Source organism: Neopsephotus bourkii, unplaced genomic scaffold, assembly GCF_033783945.1.
Source record: "Neopsephotus bourkii isolate Nb327-2 ecotype Australia unplaced genomic scaffold, CSIRO-AGI_Nbou_v1 NB_107, whole genome shotgun sequence".
NCBI classification, from domain to species: domain Eukaryota; kingdom Metazoa; phylum Chordata; class Aves; order Psittaciformes; family Psittacidae; genus Neopsephotus; species Neopsephotus bourkii.
Genome location: NW_026900624.1, coordinates 13,121,512 through 13,144,826, shown reverse-complemented (window position 1 = coordinate 13,144,826; position 23,315 = coordinate 13,121,512). Strand labels below are relative to the sequence as shown.

The window sequence follows — 23,315 nt, the reverse complement described above, 5'->3', positions numbered from 1 at the left end:
TGCGATGGGCAGGGACACCTCACACTAGACCATGTTGCCCAAGGGTCTGGTCAGCTTCAGAACACCCTCAAGTCCTCCGAAGGGCTGTTCTGAATCAGTTTATCTGCAGCGTCCTGCTCCAGGCTGGGCTCATCTCTCCTACGCTGGTGCAGAACCTCTTGCCGTGGCTGGACTCCAGTTCAGTTAAACTGCAGGTGGCAGCTGCAGCTTTCTTTGATGAGGTAAGGCTAAGGGCTGTGGAAGGAAGGGATCACAGGGCTTTTATTGAGATACTGCTGCTTGGGAGGACTGGTTTCATGCAAAGATCGGTGGAGAGCGGGTCCCTCGAGCGGGGCAGCCATGGGAGCATCTGCCTGGGACCAGGTCCCCATGGCTCTGCCTGTGTTGTTCCAGATCCCTCGAAGCTACAGGACTAGGGGGCCCTCTGATCGAGGCAGGAACTAAAGAAGACCCTCTGCGATACCTGGCTCCAGCCAACACCCAGGAGTTCATTAAAGCTCATCACTTTAATGACACCTAAGGGGGTGTTTTTCCCTGGTGGCACACTCGTGGTTGGCGAGACCACCTATGGGTGACAGCAAGGGTGGGGTCTGCCAGCTGTGGGGACATGAAGTCATGCCAGGAGAGACCGCAGAGCAGGGATCTCCCCACAGGATCCTGGGGCCTTGTTGTGGCCTCCCACTGTCCAGGGGAATTCCCTTGCCACCCTCCCATCGCTGCATGACCATGTCCAGCTCCATCCAGGGCTGGTGCAGAAAACAGCCCAGGGCAGACCTGACCATATCACCACAGCAAGCTTTGCCCTCCCACCGTCCTGTCACTCTGGGACCCTCTCCCCAGTGATACAGTGGGGGTGTAATAGGGGAAAAGGGGAACATGGGCAGCTGATGAGAACCACCACCCTCAGCCCCAGCACAGTTTGGAGTCTTCTTTTGTCACAGGCACAGTGCTGGTGTGTCTCGTGCATGCCATGCTTCCTGAATAACAGCTGGAAGAGCAGATCTAAAAGCAGGTTTGGCTGTCCTGGGTTCAGCTGTAGCAGTCATTTTTCACCTTCTTAGTAGCTGGTGCAGTGCTGTGTTTTCAACTTTAGTCTGAGAACAGTGCTGATAACTCACCAATGTTTTTAGCTCTTGCTAAATAATGTTTTCTCTGATCAGGGAATTTTCAGTCTCATGCTTTGCCAGTGCGGAAGGGCACGGGAAGCTGGGAGGAAGCAGAGACAGGACACCTGGCCCAAACTAACCAAAGGGGAATTCCATACGACAGCACATCATGCCCTGTATAGAAACTGGGGGGAGTGATGCTGAAGGCCCAGATCACCGCTGGTAGGTCAGGCTGGGTATAGGTCAGCAGGTGGTAATTGTATTGCGCATCACTTGTGTTTATTGTTTTCCTTTTCCCTTTTTAGTTTTATATTCTCTCCTCTTGTTATTCCCCTTACCATTATTATTATTGGTGGTAGCAGTAGTAGTTTTGTATTATATCTCAGTTACCGGACCCTTCTTATCTTAACCCATGGGTTTTACATTCTTTCAATTCTCCTCCATGTCCCTCCAGGAGCAGGGGGAGGAAAAAGGCCCCTCCAGTGCTTTGGAACTTCACCTCTGAACAAGTGCGAAATCTGTGAAAATTAGCAGAACACTTAAATGAGGTGTGCTATCATCCTGGCAATACCAGAGATGGACAAATCACTGCAACATGCTAGGGCTTGGCCTACGCCTACAGAGCGCCTCTGGAGAAAGATGTCTCTGGATCTGATGGCAAAGCAACAGAAAACACAGCTTACTCAACCCCCAAGAACAGCAGCTACGCCAGCCTGAACAACAGACACTGCAGCTGCTACAACCCTAGTGGCAGACACTGCAGCCGCTCCAGCCACAGTGATAGACACTGCAGCTAAACCTAAGGACCAATCCATGCCAATATCGGTTGCCCCTGTAAGCAAGGGGAAAAGCAAACGAGCCACAAAGGGCAACTTGTGCAGTGAAGAAGATGAAGACCCAATGAACTTACTACAGGGGATAGCATCTGAACAAGAGTTATTAATACATGAATCAGAGGAAGAGGAAGAAGGAGTGGCAGAAAACTCCAAGGGACATCTGAGGTCAACACCTTGGCTTTTGTAGTGGGGTTTACAGAGGATCTGAGGCCAGCTATATTCCAACTGAAAAAGAGATACTAGCAGCCTGTGAAGGGGGTTGAGCTGCTTCAGAAGTGATTGGCACTGAAGCACAGCTCCTCCTGGCACCCCGGTTGCCTGTGCTGGGCTGGATGTTCAAAGGCAGGGTCTCCCCTACACATCATGCAAACAATGCTACATGGAGTAAGTGGGCTGCACTAATTACACAAGGAGATCGAACAGGAAATCCCAGTCGTCCAGGAATTCTAGAAGTCATCATGGACTGGCCAGAGGGCAAAGATTTTGGAATGTCACCAGAGGAGGAGGTGATGTGTGCTGAAGAGGCCCCAGCATATAATGAACTGCCAGAAAGTGAAAAGCAATATGCCTTGTTTAGTGATTGTTCCTGCCATACTGTGGGAAAGCATCAAAGATGGGAGGCAGCTGTATGGAATCCCCAACGACAAGTTGCAGAAACTGCTGAAGGAGAGGGTGAAAGTTGAAAGGTGAAACCCTAACCCTAACCTAAGCCTTGAAAGGTGAAAGCCATCCAGCTGGCCTTGGACATTGCTGAATGAGAAAAATGGCCAATACTTTATACTGACTCATGGATGGCGGCAAATGCCCTGTGGGGGTGGTTGAAGCAATGGAAGCAGAGTAACTGGCAACGTGGAGGCAAACCCATCTTGTTGCTGCACTATGGCAAGATATCGCTGCCCAGGTGCAGAATCTGGTAGTAAAGGTACACCACGTAGATGCCCATGTACCCAAGAGTCAGGCCACTGAGTAACATCAGAACAACCAACAGGTGGATAAAGCTGCTAAGACTGAAGTGGCTCAGATGGACTTAGATTGGCAACATACGGGTGAATTATTTTTAGCCCTACAGATGGGCTCGTGATAAAGGGGTGGACTTAACAATGGACACTATTGCCCGGGTTATTCACAAATGTGAAACGTGTGCTGCAATTAAGCAAGCCAAGCGGTTAAAGCCTCTCTGGTATGGAGGACAATGGCTAAAGTACAAATATGGGAAGGCCTGGCAGACTGATTGTATCACACTCCCACCAACCTGCCAAGGCAAGCGCCATGTGCTTACCATGGTGGAAGCAACCACCGCTACCTGGAAACGTACGCTGTGCTCCACGCCACTGCCCGGAACACTATCCTGGGCCTTGAGAAACAGATTTTGTGGTGACATGGCACCCCAGAGAGAATTGAGTCAGACAATGGGATTCATTTCTGGAATAACCTTATAGACACTTGGGCCAAAGAGCATGGCATTGAGTGGGTATATCACATCCCCTACCATGCACCAGCCTCTGGGAAAATCGAACGGTACAATGGGCTGTTAAAAACTACACTGAGAGCAAAGGGTGGTGGGACTTTCAAACATTGAGATGCACATTTACCAAAAGCCACCTGGTTGGTCAAAGCTAGACAATCTGCCAAAAGTGCTGGCCCAGCCCAATCAGGACTTTTATGTACTGTAGAGGGGGATAAAGTTCCTGTGGTGCACGTAAAGAATTTGCTGGGGAAGACAGTCTGGGTTATTCCTGCTTCAGATAAAGTCAAACCCACTCGTGGGATTGCTTTTGTTCAGGACCTGGATATACTTGCTGGGTAATACAGGAAGATGGGGAAGTCCCATGTGTACCTCAAGGAGATTTGATTTTAGGGAAAAACAGCCAATGAGTTCCATTATATGCTGTTGCCTCCTCTATAACACTTTTTTAGTCGATCAGCTAAATGCCCATCACCACTCTGGGCTTTGAAAAGAAGATATGTGCTGTCATGAACATCAGCAGAGAATGAAGTCATGGGAAAAGCCAGCAGCAGCAGAATTGTCCTCAGGTCACCATGAATTGACCCTGACTTCCCTCCAGTCATCACCCCAACAAAGAATGAACTTTGATGAAACCAGATGAGTCCAGCAGTGTCGTCAGCAGGCAACAATCCAACACTACACACCATCTCTCCCGCCCTGAAAAGCTGTTTCAAGAGATGGAGCCTGACACCATGGACTGAAAGAATTCAGCAAATTTTATGGTGGTGGTCCATGGACTAAGGAATTATATCTCTCTCTTCGTGTGTATACACAAGACAAAAGCGATGGTATCTTGAATGTGCAATCTGAGCATGATGTGAATGTTATGGAATAAGGAGTGCTTATTATCCTGAGTTCAGCTGTAGCAGTCATTTTTCTCCTCCTTAGTAGCTGGTGCAGTGCTGTGTTCTTGACTTTAGTCTGAGAACAGTGCTGATAACACACTGATATTTTTAGTTGTTGCTAAGTAATGTTTACTTAGCTGGATGGAAGCAGAGACAGGACACCTGACCCAAAGTAACCAAAGGGGTATTCCGTACCACAGCACGTAATGCCCAGTATAGAACCTGGGGGGAGTTACCCAGAAGACCCAGATAGCTGCTCAGATCAGGTTGGGTATCCGTTGATGGTTGGTGAACAGTTGTATTGTGCTTATATTCTCTCCCCTTGTTATTTCCCATATCATTATTATTACTGGTGGTAGCAGTAGTAGTTTTGTGTTATACCTTAGTTACTGGACTGTTATTATCTCAACTCATGGTATTTACATTCTTTCGATTCTCCTCTCCATCCCTCCAGGAGCAGGGGCGGAGGCGAAGAAAGGGGGCGGATTGAGTGAGCGGCTGTGTGGTTCTGAGTTACTGGCTGGGCTTAAATCACGACATTGGCCAAAGAACCTGGGTGTGTGCCAGGCTGGCCACATCTGGCTCCTTCCAGCACCATTTTTAAAACCCAGCTGTGAGCTCCACAGCCCCTCCAAAGCATTATTCACTGATGTGACAGACAGCACTGTTGATAAGGGAGAACCATCACTAACCACACAAACCCCCAGTAGTACTTTTGCTGCCCAGCCTCTTTGACTGAGCACGTCTACATGGGTATTGCTGCCTGACAAGGAGGTGACCAGCTCCCAAAAAGTATCTTAGCTTGTCTTGGCTCTTTATGCTTGAGCTGGCTGACTACCATCACCAGTAGAGATATGGACATCTTCTGTGTCACCTCTCCCACCTGAGGGCCTTCTTCCCCTTCCATGGGGAGAATGAGAAATTCAGACACTTCTCACATTTGCACCTCATTCGCTTCCCCGCCAAGGCTGACTTAGTTGAAGAACACCTAAGCTGCTCCTTTGTGCCTTTTGAGATTTCTAAAAGTTCCCAAGGTGGGCAGTGGAGAGCACAGACCTTAGTTTTGATGGTATCTGTCATCTCCTTGCTCACAGAAGCTCTCATTCACTGTCTTCCCCAGCCCCTGGCTTGAGGTTAAACTAACCGTGTGACACAGTGAGAAATTCTTGGCAGCCCACAACAGGGCAAAACTAGTTGGCCTTGTGTTAAGGTAGTGACACAATAAACGGGAAAAACTACCAGTCAAAACACAGGAAAGCAGAGCATCAGGATGAAGCGGTGAAGGAGGAAACAGAAGGTGAATCTGTAACTGAGCTGGGGATGCCTGGTGCTGCCAGTCAGAAGCCCTGTTCCTGTGCTGTGCAACCTGCAGCAAGACAAGAAATCCACTTGTGTAACCCGAGGATTGCATTCCTTTTGGATCTGGTGACTGGTTAACTGCTCACCCTCCTGATCAAAGTCAGTCCATGCCCCAGACTGTACAGGGGCCAAACACCACCTCAGAGATGGTGATGGCACCTTTTCATTCAGGCACCAGTCGGTGATGCTACAAGAAGAGCTGGGTGTAGTGTACTGCAGTGCAGTGTGCCAATGCTTCCCTACCCTTTAAGTCTGGAGGGCAACCAGTTGGTTTCAGCACAGCTCAGAGGTTGTGCTGCTGCTTCTGCACAAGTGGCATGGGGTGTCTTCTAGTAAGAGCACTGGCACGTGGCACAGCGAGAGCCACAGGATCTGTACAGACATGAAGCTGTGCCTTTGCATGAAACTTCCCTTTTTTTTCTTAATTTCCAGTAGGCAATACTGCTGTTTATTCTCCGTTTCCTGTCTTTTCCAGCACAGTATCATCAGAGAGCTGTTTAGTTTTATTTTACAGGGGGAAGCTACTGGACATAAGCACAAACAGGTTTGGATTCCTCAGGGCCATATCTAGTGCTCGCATCAACTTCTTCCTCAGCACAGCTTCTGCCAAGTCCGTGGGCCCTGCAGGGCCTGTGTTTGTGCCACTGAGCCTTCTGAATTCTTCAGGATAAAGGAATGGTTTTGGCCCCCTTGGTCTGCCTAGGAAGGCAGGAGGGTTTGGGCTGGAAAAATATTTTCTTTACTCCTTAAGCAAAGACATTCTGAGCTTGTCTGCAGTGTGTAAGTTCCTTTATCTGAAACTCATGGGACGCTAACAGAAGCTGCTCAAAGGTGTGCTTTCTGATCCTGCTGCAGTCATTCACTGCAGTGAGATATTTAAGAAAGAGATGGGCTGCAGGGAGGTGCAAGGCTGTCACTTTAGCAGTTTCAGTGGCACTGTAACCCACCAGAGTAGGGCAAGTCGGCCAGTTATGATCCTGACATTGCTTAAGGCACTGTGCACTCCAGGCTGGAGCTGAAGAAATCCCAGAGCCACAAATGCTTGAACACGCATCCGTGGCCTTGGTGTGGAAGTGGTTAAGGTGGTAACCACCGCTGTCCACCGGCCTGGTGACCTTTCCTGCCGTGCCACCTACACCCGAGTTGCTGCTGCTTGGAGACGCTCCGCGTAGCACCGAGCAGGGCCGTGTCTGCCCTCGCTAGAGCAGGAGGAGCTCCGCAGCCTTCAGCTAAGGGCAGGCCTGGATCTCTCCTCTTCCTTGAGGCGCTGCTGACCCGCTCCTTCCCTGCCTGGGGGAGAGGGAGAAAGGGGGGGCTGGGAGGAGGTGCGGGGCAGCCCCGTCCCGAAGCCGTTCCGGTGCTGCCCTGGCCGTTGCAGCCCAGCGGCAGCTGCTGGGGAGCGGCCGCAGCAACGGTTCCCTGGGCAACTCCCGAGTGCCCAGGCTGCCCGCAGCCACCGAGCAGCCCGTGCGGAGCCGGGGGGCGACACTGGACCCTGCACAGAGGGGATCCTGCAGGAGAAGCGTGAGTTGCCCGTGTGCTGTCGGTGCCGGGCCCCTGAGGAGGGAGGAGGGGGTTCCCCTGACAGCAGGACCCAGGCTGTGGCAGTGCTGTAGGGCTCGGCAGGGTTTGGACGCGCCTGCTCTAAGAGGTTACGAGGGGCTTTAGCGGGTTCTAAACTTGCCGTGCAACTTGCAGTGATGGTGGACACTTGTAGCTTTATCTGTACAGCCTGGATAAAGGGAGCCTGCGGGGAGGGAGGGAGGGGCTGAAGCTTGGGTGTCCTTGGTGATATTCAGCTTGGCACCCAGCCCTGATACGTCGGGTTTTCCTGAGACGTGTCAGGAATTTTAGCCCAGCCCTGGGCATATTTCTTCATTGCTTTTCCAGGTGGTCTGGGCTGTTGTGGCCTGACACAGCAGGTCCTTCTGCGCAGGCTAAGGGCATTCACGCTCTGAACCCAAAACAGCTGCCTGTGTCCTGAGGGGGAACGGAGGGGAAATTGCAGCCCCTCCTTCCTTTCTGGGGCAGGTAAAGGGTTCTCTGGGGTGGGGAAGATAGCGGCAGGGATGGTGGGCTGAAGGTGTGCCGTGTCCTGGTTGCTGTTGTGTCCTGCCTCTACACGGAGTGGCTGCTTTCTTAGTGCTGCTCCTTTCCTCCTCCTCTCGGCTCTAGGGATGTGGAGCTGTGGGGCTGTGGAAGAACCTTGCTCCATGCCTAGACGGGAGGGGAAGCTGCTAGGCTGGGGTTGGGGTGTGGAGAGTGAAAGCCCATTGGAACAAGTGCTGTGCACATGAGGAACAGGACTGGCTTCAGGTAAAGTGACACTACAGTTTAGACAGTTGTGACAAATAATCCAGATATTCTCAAGACCCAGTAATAAATCACTGAAATCCAGATGAATGTTGCATGACAATGAAGATGCAAAGTACCATTTCCTTCCTTCTGTTCCCAGGAAAAAACTGTCAAAGAGTACGAAGGGGCAGTTTGGAGATGAACAGAGATCTGCTTGATATTTCTAGTAAATGGGGTTCTGTAATGGAAGGTGAGAAGTGCCAGCAGTTCCTGGTGTCTGTTCGTGGCTTGTGGGACTGCACTAATAGAAAAAGGCTGTTTTGGCTTGAGGACTGTTTATTCTGGGGTTTTACTTCTATGATCTTAACTCAGGTACTTAAATATGGCATTATCATGAAACAGGGTGGGGAGGCCCTATGTTCTCTGCTTATGAAGGGTGCCACAGCCAGAGACACAGGTGTATCCTTGGGTCTGCCGTGCCTGAGATTCTGGATTGTGAAAGTCCCATTTTCACTCCTTCCAGGTGATCTCTGAGATATGGCTACTGTCAAGATGCTCCAGGCCATGAGGTCCTCCACAAAGGCTGGTAGATTCCAGAGCAAAGTGGTAGCTCCTCATAATCTTGAGCTAGTCGGAGAATCAGAGGAGTCTGGAACTGTAAGTACATGCTACAGGCCAGGAAGGAGCTGTGCTGACGCTGGAAACTCCCTATGTCCCTCATGTACCTGCCCACGTTGTCCAGCAGCACTGTGAAGCTAGACACTACCTCCCCATCTCTTTGCTGCAATGCTTGTGGAGGATGTGTCAATCATGGTGCAGTAGGTGCTGGACTGTGTCCTGCTTCAGGGATAGTCCAGAGTCTTGCCTGAATGTGCCGCTGGAGCAAAGTTAAATGAACGTACTGGGCATTGCACTGGAGTAGCTGAAACATGTGTGTGGCCTTCTGTCCATCCTCTTTCTGTAGGCAGTCATACCTTCTGTCATGTAGGCATAGTTGCCAGTGCTTCTCTGGCCATACCTGCCCTCCAGGCAGCTGGGCATGTGGAGGGCTGCCCAAGCTCTGCCTCAAAGCTTGAGACACATGGCTGGTCCCAGATGGAACAACTGTTTTGGAACCTCTTCTGTCTCCTATCCTGTGTGGAGGACAGATCCAGCCCTGCAAGCAGCAGTGGAGTCAGGGCAATTCCTCTGTCCCATTCACAAATGTCTCTTTTGCTGACTGGAGCCCACTAGACTGTCAGTGACCTAGTGCTGAGTCTCTGTCAAGGAGATACCTCTGTATACTTCAGGGGAGAGGTCTGTGAGGCCAGAACAGAGAGAAAACAAGTGCTAATTAAAAAGAGATCACTACAACCCATTCCTTTTCACCTCAGTCACAAAATCATAGAATCATAGAACAGTTTGGGTTGGAAAGGACCTTCAGGTCACCTAGTTCCAACCCCCTGCCATTGTCAGGGACACCTCACACTAGACTATGTCACCTTGTCCAACCTAGACTTCAACATTGCCAGGGGGGAGCAGTCCTGCCATAACACTGCTTTTCTGCTCTTTTCTGATTCACCCAGCAGTGACATCTGCATGCGTGTGTTGGTTGTGAGTGTTGTGCAAGGATGGAGTTATGGGATTTTTGGGAACTCCTCCCTGATCCCTGCAAAGGTCACTGGCTCAATCCTTCAAAACTGAAGATGAAACAAATGCCTGAAGAGAAGTGACACATCAGGTGATGAAGAAGAGAAGCTAGTGGTACATAGCCACTTGATGAGAGCACATGTATTCCACTCAAAATCGTTGATTTACTGATGTTAAATATTTCAGGAGGTAACTTCCAGGACTGTCCTTTGGCTGTGATCACAAATTGTTCATCAGTGGCACTTGAGCAAAGCCTTTCTGAGCAAAGGTTTTTCTGTAGCTTTTGATGGTGTTTTCTGTTTCAGCTGACTCCCTCTGCCTTCTTGAAGAAGATGTCTCTCAGCACTGAGCAGAGGCTGGCCAGCACTCGGGAGATGAGGCAGCCCCAGATTATCCAGCTTCAGGACATGAGCGAAACCTCCCATGGAAAGGTAGCCTTTTCCTGCCCTTTCCCTTGCTGTTTGATGACATTTGAAGAAGTTACATGCTTGTGACAGGCTTGCCCCCAGCTTATCTAAAGAGCTCGGTGACTAGGTCCTGTTGTAATTTCAAACTGGTGGTGGTGTAATTCCTTCCGCTGGGGGAAAGGTAAAACCTTTTTCTCCAGTGAGAGTCTGGGACAAGTGCAGCTGGAAGAAGGGAAAAACAGCTCAAAGTAATGCCTCTGCTCTGGAAGCATTTGCTGTTTGTGTATTCATACATGATTCTGCAATAGTATTGAATAAACCAGCAATAACAGAATACACTAAAGCTTCCATTTAAAGCTCATGGAAAAAGAAGATACCATGTCCCGTCTTAGTTCAATTGCCCAATAATGCTGATAAAAGAGGTGAACCGTATCACTATCCAGCATTCACCTCATTGTTCTTTTTCCTAACTACTGTGTTACTTTCTTTTTGGTCTTACATCCTCTGGTACTGCTGTCTTCTTACTCGTTTCTAAGCTCTATATAGAATTAAAGACATTTGGGCATGTCTGGGACTTGTTCTCACTCTCTGGGAGAAAAGATCACGCCCAATTGTTTCCCTGTGGAGTTTCGTTTAAACTCTTGGGTTTTGCTTCCTCTATAAGGGTTCGTGGCTCTTTCGGTAAGTCTCTGGAGCTGAATGACCCCATTAGCAGAGGGCTCTGCTATGGGTAAGCACTGCCTTGCGTTTTGCAGAAGGAAACCTAAATAAACACCCACCAAAAGTGCTTCTTAGTTTAAACCTGTTCAGCATGGTCCTGAAACATCTGATCAGCTCAGAAGATGGGTGGGTGCTCTGCCATCTCCTTCATGTAAGCTGGGCACATGTACTCACCAAGAGACTGTACTTCACTGGAGATCAATGTAGGATTCTCATTCATTAACATATTTACCAGCAGCTGAACCTCTCACTGCTGTGTCTTGCATCTCCAGTTCTCAGCAGTTGACCTCGACAAGAGCTTGTTTCAGCCTTTCCCGTCAGAGGTGGTGTTTCAGAACTACCTTCCCTTCAAGGTCTGTGAAGTGCCGCTGGTTCTGAGGAACAAAGACAAGGTAAGTGCTGGGACATGGAGGTTTAACCCTGTGGTGGAAGAGGAGAGCAGTGGAATCCACACACTATACAGCATAGCAGGTTATTTGCTCCAGCACAGCACATCCAGAATAAAATGTCTCACCACTTTTATTTTGCAAGATGGTAGAAATCTTCCTGTGCTGCAGGTTCTCCCTCTGATTTTGGCCATGCATTGGTGGTATCTAACCCAAAGGAACTTTCTAGGCAGCATGCTTCCTGTGGAAACCCCTGGATTGATGGGAATGTTGAGGGCTGTATAGTTCATACCTGCTTGGATGCTTTACCGAGAGTGAACCATGTCCTGCTGGATCCTTTGTTAATCTTGGTTTCTGGCAGGGCAGTTTTCCTCTCTCAGCCTGTCTAGCTGCCTCTGTGCATCTTACTGTCCACCTTATGGTGAAATAAGTTATAATTCATGCCATTAGCACCCCGGGAAAGGTGTTTTCAAACAGCAGTGGAAACAGAACGATTTAGTGGACGCAGTGGGGAGGACTTCCCGTGTCACTTTAGGCTCCTGCTAAGCTTAATTCAGTTGTGCTCAGGTTTTTCTAAGAGCATGTCTCTTGGCTTTGCCTTTGGAGAGCCAGAGCACAGCCAGGGTAATGTGCATTTTGGGCAATCTTTGCTGTAGGTATCCACTTTTCTTATTAAAATGGGCCTCAGTTTCTCTTTTTCTGCTGCTCTGCTTCACTCCTCTAAGTCTTTTGGCTTCAGCTGTTCCATTATTCATGCAAAATGTTTGTCTTTGGCAAGTACCAGCTAGCAGGTGAGCAGTTAATTTGCTTCCCTAAGTGGAAAAGAACATCTGCATTAATATTCCTGCTATTCCCCAGTAAAAAGTTATATATGTGTACAGCTGCACCTTGGGATTTCTGTACCCCGTAAAACGGAGGCAATGTGTGAACTGTTGATTTTATCCAAAATTGTGAAAAAATAAAACCCACCAAAAACCCAATCTTCTGAAGCCAGTAAGACCTCCACCATTGGACAGCACTGGTGTAAAAGTAAGATTGGCTCTAAGGAAAATTCTTGGCATATTTAAGTACACAAAGATAGAGATGATAATCCCAAGAGAGGTTATGATGTTCTCCCTTTGCTGGCTTTTGGTAATGTCCTGGAGAAAAGTAACACTGTGCTCTGTCTCAAGGTTTTCTTGCCAATTTCCCAGATTCCTCTGAATCTTACTGCATGGTAACCTGAAGTTGTCTGCACCACAAAAATCCAGCTAACTGCAAAGTATATTCCAAATAGAAGCTGGCTCTGTAAGCACTCCATCCCAGAAGTGCTTCATTATGTACTTGCTGCTCTTACCTGTATGCTGTAAAATTCTTTCCTGTCTTCAGGCTGCTTCTCAACACCCAGCCTTCCAGTATCTGAAGGGGGCGTATAGGGATGCTGGGGATGGACTCTTCATTAGGGACTGTAGTGGTAGGACAAGGGGTAATGTGTTAAAACTTAAACAGGGGAAGTTTAGATTGGATATAAGGAGGAAATTCTTTCCTGTTAGGGTGGTGAGGCACTGGAATGGGTTGCCCAAGGAGGCTGTGAATGCTCCATCCCTGGCAGTGTTCAAGGCCAGGTTGGACGAGGCCTTGGGTAATATGGTTTAGAGCAAGGTGTCCCTGCCCATGGGAGGGGGGTTGGAACTTGATGATCTTAAGGTCCTTTCCAACCCTAACTATTCTATGATTCTATGTTCTGTGTGGCTTTTGATGAAGATCATTGCAACCTGTGCTCATCTCTCAGAGGACCTGGTGACTAAAATTCTTGTCTGTAGTGTGAAATTGGCTCCTGGAGCTCACTGCAGCAGGGCATTACTGGGAGCAAAGGGCCTCTGGAGAGCTCAGCACTGCCTTGGCAGTCCTTGGTTATCACGCTCGGGTGGGTGGTGGAGAATGAGCCTCCATGTTTTCCAAGCTTCATGTGGGTTTGTTGTTTATCATAGAACCATGGAATGGTTTGGGTTGGAAGGGATCTCTAAAAGTCATCTAGTCCAACCCCCCCTGCAATGAGCAGGGACATCTTCAACTAGAGCAGGTTGCCTTATCAGTGAAGCTGCCTGTCAGTCAAACCTGTTTCAGACTTTCTGAGATGAGACTTGAACTCAGGGGTTGATATCTGTGTGCTAGGAAGTGCCTGCTTACTGTTTCCATGCATTTGTGTCCTGGGTTCAGGTAGAAGTCATTTTTCTCCTTCTTAGCATGGTGTAGTTATCTTAACCCATGGGAGTGGGGGAGGAAAAAGGTGGTGAGTGAGCTAGCAGCTGTGTGGTTCTGAGTTATCGGCTGGGCTTAAACCACGATAACGTGGTATTCCAGAGGGCAGAAACTTGCAGCAAGGTGCCTGTAGGGATGCCTGGCTGTCGGTACAAATTCCCAAAAGTCTGGCTTTGCTGCAGTGACAGCTGCCTGACTGCAGGCACCAGGCCACAAGAGCCTTTGGGGAGTTGAGATTGGCTTTTCATAGTGAAACCACACTGAGTCAGTGCTGTCACCTATCTCAAGGCAGAAAATTCCTTTGAAGCCCACAGTTGATAGGTACAGCCTGGGGGTTGTCTGGCTTTCCATCATTTAGTCAAGTTGACTGCTCTCATTTTCTGCTTCAGCCTTTTCTTTTAGTGTATTGTGTTTTTCCTTTGTTTCTTTGCACCCCACTTTAAATTCTCTTAGCTATCCCCTTCTTTCTGGTGTTGTCTTTTTATCTTGCTATGCTCCTCCTTTTGCTCTTCAGGTTTACTTTTATTCCCAGTAAGGCCACAAAGTCTGTGGTGTCCTCTTGCTGGTCTGCTGGCATGACTAGCACAACAGCTTGACTTCCCCACTCGAAGCTGGTATGTTAGAAGTGAGTTTCTTCCTCCAGTACAAACACATACTGTTCTGCCTTCAGATAAGATATTCCCTCTAGAGGCATGGGTGTGTATAAGCAGAAGCAAGCAGGTTCTTTGGGCTCGTTGAATATACAGATGACTTGATTCAGGTATTTCACCTCTATGTTGCTGGTGTGTTATGTGGTGTGATGTATGTGCTGGTATGAAAGAAGCTGCTTGGTGCTTCTTTCACAGCAGTGCATTGCCCTGCTGCCTCTGGCCTAGAGCGTTTTGGCCAGGCAGAAGGGGTTCAAGTCCACCCTTGTGTACTATGTGGCCTAAGTGTTTTGGAAAGGTGGTTAAGGAGGGATGTCACCAGGGCATGGCCAAGTCTCCTCTCCCCATGTTTCCACAAGTGGCAAAGTGATAGTTTCATGTCTGCCCTGCAGGTTCCTCGGTTGGTGAAGGTCGTCTTGGAAAACTCACCTTATTTCAAGTTGATCAGCCCCAACGGTGGGAGCCATAAGGTAGCAGCTGGCCTGTCTTCAACCTTCCGCATCATTTTCACTCCTGAGGAGAACAAGGTGAGCCTGGAGGTCCCAGGAGATGGTGCCTTCAGTGGAAGGTGAACCTGCAGGGCTGGTTTCAGAACAGGACATCTGGTGTGGGTTTTGAGGAACTGCCCTGATTCAGTGGAGTTGCACTGGATCTAGAACTGAGAGAAACTCTTTCCTCATGGTGAAGGTTATGCTCTCATAGGCTGGAGGCTGTTACATGTTTCAGATTGTTTTTTATCCTTCAGTGCTAGAATATGTAATGTAATGTCTGTTGGCTTCAGGGATGAGCACTCTCTGTGGTAATGTGGCCTCTGGGTGTTGGTTTCTCGTATCTGTCCATTGCTGCATGATGATGTGTTTGCTCCAATAATTATAAACACAGAAGTCTGTTTAAAAATGACCAGGTATTTGGAAAACCCAGAGTTGGTCCTGATCAGAGTGAGGACCACCACCTCTGTCAAATGCAGTCTCTTTAATGTATAATGTTGGACACAGCAGTGAGACAGCAGCATGTTATCTCTAAAGCCATATTTTTTCTTGTACTTTCTGGCATTCTCTGTGTCCATAGTGTGCCGTCAGACCTTCTCTAGGTTGTGGGCAGGCAGTCTGCAGCTAGTCCCATCTTGGCATGGTGTGGTGCCACTGGTCACTGCAGTTGGGACAGACCAGCTGTGCTTTCCCTCCCTGTGCTTTCTTGAGCATTCATGAGGGAAGATCCACATGTACCGGTAGGAAAATGGCAGGGAGAGGTATTGATATGATGTTTAGCCCTCTCTCAGTGGTAGGGGTTTAATTATTATGGAAGTACTGGAGGAACAAAGAGATCCAGAGAGCTTTTCTCTTTCCCATCTGGCAACCACTTTCCTGCCTCACCCTAGGCTGGAGCAAAGCTGATGCTTTTTTATACCCTGGGGTTTCAAGTTTTGCAGCTGTGCTGTCCCTGAGAATACTTATCTGCCTGCATCCAGCCGTGAGTCCAGGGGAGAGAATATGCTGTGCACATGGCAGGGACATTTTTCTGGGAGGTTGAGGCATCAGTGCTGTGGCCCTGGCAAGTCTGATTCTCTGTGATATGAAGGGTCAATGGTGAAGGCTGTTGTACAAAAGGATTTCTTACATGGCATGGAAAGGAGGAAGCATTGCAGGGAAATGAGGGCAGACAGGCCAACTCCTTCCACTAGCATCCTGCTGCCTCTTTGCGTAATGGTGGTGGAGAGGCAATGTTAGGGGATAGCTCTGCACCAGCTGATGTTTCTGCACTGGGCCAGAGGTGTACGACTCCTTTGAGCATAACTGTTTTCTCATCTTCCATTTACTGCTTAGGCTTAGTTGAACACTTTGTCCTATCCTCAGCTATCATGGATATAGAAAACTAAAGAGGAACTGCCCTGTGGTCCCTAGTTACCCGTGCTTGTACAGTGTGGGTGTTCTTGCGCCACTGTGTGTTCCTGTGTGTCCACACGTTATGTTACTTACATCTGTGCACATAAACAGTACGGGACATGAAGTGCCCAGGTAATGGATTCACATGGGCTGCCCTTAGCTTTTATTTTAGAAGGCTTAGGATGCAAAATTTGGTACAGAATTGCTAATTCAGAAAGACTTGCTGAAGATGAAATGCCATCCTTGAAATGTGATATTCAGTTCTGTAGGTAATTTGCTGCATTCTCTTCCTGGCATTTTACCTTCCAAATGTGAGAAGCAAAAGCTCTTCTGCAGTTTCCAGTGTGAATATTTTAGATGTCTAGAAGAAAAGATCCTTCTTTAATCCCTTTATGTCTTGGATGTGACCACATCTGTTACAGCAACCTTAAGCCCCAGCTGAAGGTTTAAGGTTTTGTTGTTGTGTTAAAGCAATAGCTTTCTGTCTGTGCCTCATCTGGCTGCCTTAGGTCCCTTCCAGGCTTAAACAAGGTAAGTATGAAAGCAGGAGATTGCAAGTGCAAAGTAATCTGGATGAGTTCTGGTTAAGGGAGTTTGCTGCTGCGTGCAATTCCTACATCAAATTGTTTAGGGCTACTTCAGCAGTTACAAAAATATCAAATGAGTTAAAATCACTGAAAAGATCAGGACAGCAAGTAAGTGATAAGAGGCAGAGCTCTTATCAAGTCATCAGCAAGGGAACTGCTGGAGGCAATGGCTCCTAGCCGTACTACAGAAGTTAGATCATTGGTTTCACTGGAGGCAAGGCGATATTTCCAGCACAGCAATGCCACACTGTACATCTGGAGATGGATGATGGATCTGCTCATCCCTACAGGAAAAGCTGTTAGTGATTTGATTCACCTCTTCCTGCTAAATACCAGGATGCTGAGAGGGGGATGTCTGACTCTTTTCTGAACAAGCCAGTGACTGAGAGTAGTATAGTTGAGTTTGCTGTGGTAGGGATGTCTGTCTGACCCCTGAAGCTCCTGGTGCCACCTGTCTCAGGTAGGCATGAGAAAAGGGCACCAAGACCTTACCAGAGAGATGTGATTAAGGCATCAACCATGCAGCATCGAGGAAGCAAAGCTATTTCCTGCATCCCCTGAGGCTATGATGAGATGTAAAGGGAAATTGAGATTAGGCTCAAGAGGAATTCTCTTTAGGTCTAGGGTAGAGATGGAATAGTCTCTAGAGGGCAGGGGTGGAATTGTTAATGTACTCCTCAAACATCTCACAAGGATAGTTTGGGTATAAGACAGAGATAGTTCAGGGGTGGGGGCGTGCATCAGATGGCTTTTTAAACATGTGTGGCCACAGCCTTGTCCCTATAATGACATGGGAAACGAAGGTAAATACACACATACCCTATGCTCACCTGACATGAAAAATATGCTTGCTTCCACCTTGTGAAGTATTTCACCAAAGACAAACTGTTGACCATGCGTGTGGCAAAGGCCTTTTGCAAAATCGATCTGAGCATCCCCTGCCAAGCTTCAATGGGTCGCTGCATTGCTGGGATTGGAGTTAGTGCTGTGGCACAACTGAATTCTTAGCAGTGCCTTTAATAATCTGCAGTGGTGATCAAAGCAGGCTCTGTTACTGCTTTGATCCCTTACATGGAATTATTTTGGTAAAGAATCATAATCAAGTATGAGCTAATTTTGTCTGATGCTGCCAGCTCGCTGTGAAAGCAGGTGAATCAATGGGGTTGTTTCTTCTTTGCAAGTTAACAGCCCTGTCCAAGTTATGCTACTGGAATGAAAGGTCATTAAGGCAAAAAGTACTCCTACATTCTTGAATGCTACTGTTAAAGTCACAGAAAACAGCAGATTTTTCTCCTGCCATAGGGGTGGTACTAAATGCACTGTGCTAAGATTGTTTCTTCCCCTGCAGGATTATTTCCACCAGCTCATCTGCATCACAGAAAGGGAGAAGTTTATTGTGCCTATTCGAGCGATAGGTGCCCGAGCCATCCTGGACTTCCCTGACCAGGTGAACTTCTCAGAGTGCCCAGTCAAGTTCAGCACTCAGAAAACTCTGCTGGTGCGCAACATCGGTAATCGGAAGGCTCGCTACAGCATCAGCACTCAGAGGTAAGGGAGCTTATCTTTCTTGTGCAAAACACTGTTTTGTGATAATATAATTGGTAAACAGCAACAGAAAGGAATTGGTGCATCTGAGCTGCTGTACTGCAGCCATAGCTGGAGATAGGCAGAACACCTGGGGTTTGCTGTTGCTTATAGTGTTTTAAGCATGATGCGACCTTTGAGAAAACTCCGCAAGATGCAGTGAAGTTTTATACTGCAGTGGTGTCTCGAAAGCAGCATCTTGCACAACTGATTCTGTTAGATTGAAAGAGCTGACACAGGAAGACAGCTTGCCTGATGATGGCAGATGACAGCTCTAGGAGCACAGTTTATGTAGCCCAAACACAGTGCTGAGAAATGAGCACACTATGAGCTGGTGAGACATTGAAGAATTTAGTAGCAGCTGTGTCTGTATTAGCAAGTGCAGAGATCGTAGATCTAAGCAATGGGTATTGAGGCCCTGGAAGTAACAGTGTGTGGTCCAAGAACTTTGTTTTCCAGGGGGTTTGGTCTGGTTCCTGGGATCAAATATTCTTAAGTAGAATGAACTCCTAAATGAGAGGAGCAGGCACTGGCTTCAAAGCCGCATTATAGCCCCAGACCAGAATGCTACTGAGGGCTCAGGCAAAAGATGTAACCAGTATCTGGTGCATGGTTTAGGGGCCTTTTCTTCTGGGGCTTTCTCCTTCCAAGATTTCCTGCAGAGGGCTAGAATATGTTAGTAGCCAGGTTGTAACCTCCTGATCTTAAATAACCTTCTGAAATGGTTAAATACCACTATCAGCCAAGTACACCTATTCTCTAGGAGGCCACAAGAACTCGGCATTCGGGTGGTCCCCCTGTCAAATGCCTCATGTGAAGTCAGTGTCAAGTTGTGTATCCAAATAGCTCTTTCCCCACCTCTGTCTTCTTCAAAACCTATTCTCTGATAGTACAGCTGGCAGTACTATCTGGCTACAGATGGACTCTGGAGCCTCACTGCAGAGAACTGGATACAGAGTATGGGGAACATGAGGTCATGTTGTACCCTGGGATCTTCTGAGGGCTGAGACTCTTCAGAAGATCCTGTATGTTCTGTTTTTCTTCTACTAACTGTGGTTTGCTTGCTCCTTGCTTGCACAAGTGAGCTGAAGTGAACAAGATTGCAAAAGGAATATAGTCCTCAAATTTCCAACTATAGTCCTGATGTCTCTCTTTGTGTTGCAGCCCTTTCTCCGTGGATCCCTCCATCGGAACTCTTGGGATTGGTGAAGTCATGCAAGTAACAGTGGTGTTTCACCCACTGAAGACTGGTGATTATTCCCGATCCCTGATAGTTCACTATGACACAGGTAAGAGCTGGGCGCTGCATGGTGCACCCTCTCTATGTCCTTACAAACAGAGCCCTTCCTAAACAGAATAATGTTAAACTTGTTTTGCAAGACTTTGCAGGCTACTTCTAAAACCTTTTAAAACCTGTGCATGCTTCAGTTCTTAGAAGTGAGCAGGTAAGAGGCAAAGGCTGAGCTTGTCCTTGTTCTCTGTGTCCTGTGTTGCTGTGTGCCAGCTCATTCTTGGGAAGACCCTGGTGTCAGCACAGTGTTCTCCACACAGCACCCACCCATGGCAGTCATCTACCCTCATTCCTGTTGTCCCAGCCATCTGAATTCTCTCTCCAGGTGCATCTTCCCTGCCTCCTTTACCTCAAAGAAAAGTGAAGCTTTGTTGGTGTTTAAGGGATTGTTAAGGTGGATCCCCTCAAACTGGAATGAGGTTTTTGGAATCCTGTTTTGCTCAGAGTTGCTGAGTGGAGGAAAGCAGAACCTCGATTCTCCATTAGTGCGCATGTGCAGTCTTATTCCTAGACAGTGCTGTGTGTGAAGTGTGGCGTGTCTTGACAGACTCTTTCCAATGCCCACTGTCTCTTATACACCTCTGTCCCACATAGTGGTTCTCTGTTGTCTTGCCACAGAGCCTTTTTCTGTTTCCCTCTACCCATCTACGTCCCACACTTCACAACATCAGGACTAAAGCAGCTGGGTCTAGAGGCCACTTGGGATTTGGTAGGAAGTGCTCACTGTATCCAAACATAGGTATAATATTTATACTAGGGAATGTCATTCCAGGATCAGGCCACAGAAATACTGTCGGTATTAAACGTCGCTTCAAATGTAAGTGGGAAAAACTCAAGAAAAAGGTGAGGCGTTAAAATGCTTCTGTAGCCTTGCTTCAGCAGAGGTACCTTGTGGAGCTGAACACAGCATTTGCTCATCTGTGTGAATGCATTTGGTGTGCATTTTCTCTTTCCTGAAAGAGAGGTTTGTGTTGTCTTTGTTCCTGAACTCCGGTCCTGGGAAACAGGATGGCCTAACTTACGTGACACTGCGATACTTTAGCCCCACAAAGAGCATTTGAGTTGTTGTGAGTTCTAAAAATGTTCCTGTATCTTTCAAATGCTCTTTGTAGCCTTCTGAGTTTTCACACCTTTGTTTAGTACTTTTCAGTTAATGGCCTATTCACAGAGAACGGTTTATGCTTACACAGAGAGGCTCATTGGTTTCTTCCTTGAAAGAGCTACTGAATTCTTTACATTGCTGCTTCTAAGACCATAATGATTTACATTGAATATTTGACCCTGAGTGTTTTACGTGGCCTGACTCCTACATTTCTCCATGTACATGTGTCTGGGTGTGAAAAAGGTAGCTTGGGATATTATGGGCCACAGAACATCCCTATTCGTCTCCTTAACATCAGGTTGTGGTTAACCAGGAAGAGTTTCTGAAGTCTGCCTGCCAAGTACACATGCAGGTTTGGAAAGGGTTTATCACTTGGTGCCAGTGAAGTCCTCGGCCCTTCCCTGATGACTTTCAGCCACCCTGTGTGGCTGTGGGAAAACGAGTTTGTGGAGTTAAGTCTAGTCTCAGCCAAGTCAAGATTCATAAAGCTTACTTACTCTTTAAGCTTTCAAGCAGTGTTCAAGTGAGATGCCCAAGCTAGGTGCCCTGTGTACTGCTGTTCATAGATCAAACCCAGTTTGCTGGAGTCACAACTTTTGTTGCAGCCTGATAGTATAGCACAAGCTTGGTGTGGGAGGGTGAGCTTTGCTCAGGGACACATGGCTAAGGAGATACGTAGCAGCTTCCCAGAGCTGTGCCACAGGTGAAAAACAAATTCACCAGTCCCACAGCACCCAGAAACAGTAACATCTATGGCAAATGTTCCATGCAAGTGAAGGAGGCCAACAGAGACAACACTTGCTGGAGAGATGCTAGAACTGTGGAAGGAGAATCACTTCTGTGCTCAAAGCTCCCCAAATCCTGTTTTACGTTAGACTCTAGTCTCCAAGAAGTCCCTAGTATGGTATGATGGGTGGTTTTCAAGGTGTAGGACCCAATTCTGTGCTTGTATGTGGGTATCTGCGGTACCCACTGGGCCTCGTGGCAAGGTGCTCCAATGTGCTTCTAGTCCAGGAGATCTATTGTTCAGTGCTGAAATTACTCTGTACAGTTTTTCCCCACTGGTTGCTACATCCCATGGGATCTCTTTGTCAGCACAGGAAAATTTGGTAATTAATAAAGCACCCCTGAGCTTGTGCAGGGCTGACAGACACTATATACTGAGCTGCTTTTATTGCCATCCGTCATAAGAGTGATTACGGAGAGCATTTTCCTTTGGTGGCTCTGTGAGACGCATACAGAATCAAACGCCTCAGGGCAGATCTCACCCTGTTTGAGGAAAGAGATCAGAGTCAGTACACATAGGAGAATTTTAGGAGAAAGCATATGCAAGAAAAACCAGCTGTCAAGCAGGAGTGTCCACTCCATTACTGTCCTGTCTGTCCTTGGTGTGGAACCCCACAAAGCAGCTTTCCCACAAGAGAGGTAACGTAAGGCTCAGGAATACTTGGTGGTTTTAGTCCTGCTGGAAGCCTCCAGCCTTGTGCTAAAAGCCTGCTAAAGAACCAGCTGCATATTTGGCATTTGGCTGTTCTCCCTCAACTTCCTACACATCTTACAGGAGTGATGACAGTTCCTGAGCAGGAGCTCTCCTAAAGCAAATCTCAGCTTGTTTTGGTGTGTATCACAGGCCAGGCTCAGAGCATCCTTTGTGGCTTTGCACACCCAGGGCTAGGAAGAGAGAGCTCAGCCTCAGGTCCTTGATTATTCCTTCAAGGGCAGGTAGAAGATGTGGGTGGTATCTGCCTCTGGCTCCATAGTAGCCAATGAGTTTCAGGTTTTTCTGCACAGGGTTTATTACTTTACTTGTACAAATTGGATGGAGTAATGCCTCCCCTCCTGAGCCCTGGGGAGCAACACTTGTTCTCTGCCAAATTCAGGTTATTCCTGTACAGAAGAGAGCAGCTAAGCATGTTTCTCCAGTGCAGCACAGTAGGAGCTTGAGATGTGTGAGCTTGCCCTGCCCTGGGTGAGGGGAAGGCTCTGCGTTGCACACCTGCCTCTGAGCTTTGCTCGCTGGCCCTGAAAGTACAGGGTCCCCAGCAGCCTTTCCTCCCCATTGCTGTTTGCTACCTGTAGGACCAAATGTTATCAGCCTCATGTTGATGAGCACTAGGCTGCAGCATGAAGAAGCAGGCCCTGACTTGAGACAGTGTCCCACCAGGTTCCCAGAGAGCCTCCATGTCTAAATGGTTTCTGTTGGCCATTTAAAAACTTGGCAAAGGATTTTCTGTCTGCTTATTGCAGGTTGTGAGTGCATGTTGTGCTTTTCTTCCTTCTCTTGTGGGAATTCCCATGAGCATGGCTGGTTTCTGTCAGTCTTTTAACATTCTTATATGTTTGCTTCAAGGTAGGCAAAAACCAAAAGGTGTAAATAGGAGCTTGTGCAATTATATGTTGACTTTGCACCTTAACAAGTAGCAGCACTGCAACAGACCGAGGACTGGGAGCTGATGCTTTATACACCGGATTGGTGATGGGCTTTTATAGTTCAAATCAATTAGATTGATGGGTGAATGTAGTTGTTCTCCAAAGTGTTTGTTTATGTCAACACAGCCAGTATGTAGCAACTGTTTCCTGCCTTTGTTGCCTTTTCTAGAACTGTTTGTAATATGTTGTCAATTTTTTAATACTATTTTAGATAAGGTTGTTTCAACTCCTTGCAGACAGAGTGTGGCCTTTGCCCCTTTCCAGGGCCTCATGTTTCAAGACGAATGGTCTGTCATTGAGGGTACATGAGAGGGAGTTAAGTTTGTGCTTCATTTACTTGAGGGGTTTTTTTGCAAGAGCCTCATAGCTCCACAACACTGTAACACTCCTCCTGACAAAAGGCCTGCTAAAGCAACCCATAGAGTTGGCTGCATGAGCACAGCTCGGGGTGTGTGTCATA

At 47.7% G+C, this 23,315-nt stretch overlaps 1 protein-coding gene across 4 annotated transcripts in view; it reads left to right on the top strand.

Moving 5' to 3' along the window:
- Positions 1-7,043: 7,043 nt before the first annotated feature.
- The window catches only part of LOC133216744 (hydrocephalus-inducing protein homolog), a 106,511-nt gene continuing 90,239 nt past the window's right edge, over positions 7,044-23,315 (top strand). For all 4 annotated transcript variants that reach the window (XR_009726718.1, XM_061361747.1, XM_061361725.1 and 1 more), the window contains exons 1-7: positions 7,044-7,177; positions 8,472-8,605; positions 9,883-10,008; positions 10,977-11,096; positions 14,371-14,505; positions 17,797-17,996; positions 19,197-19,321. Coding sequence is in view for 3 of the 4 variants with exons in the window: in XM_061361747.1 (XP_061217731.1) it covers positions 8,486-8,605; positions 9,883-10,008; positions 10,977-11,096; positions 14,371-14,505; positions 17,797-17,996; positions 19,197-19,321 (826 nt within the window). In the remaining variant the exon portion in view is untranslated. The remainder of the gene's footprint in view (positions 7,178-8,471; positions 8,606-9,882; positions 10,009-10,976; positions 11,097-14,370; positions 14,506-17,796; positions 17,997-19,196; positions 19,322-23,315) is intronic.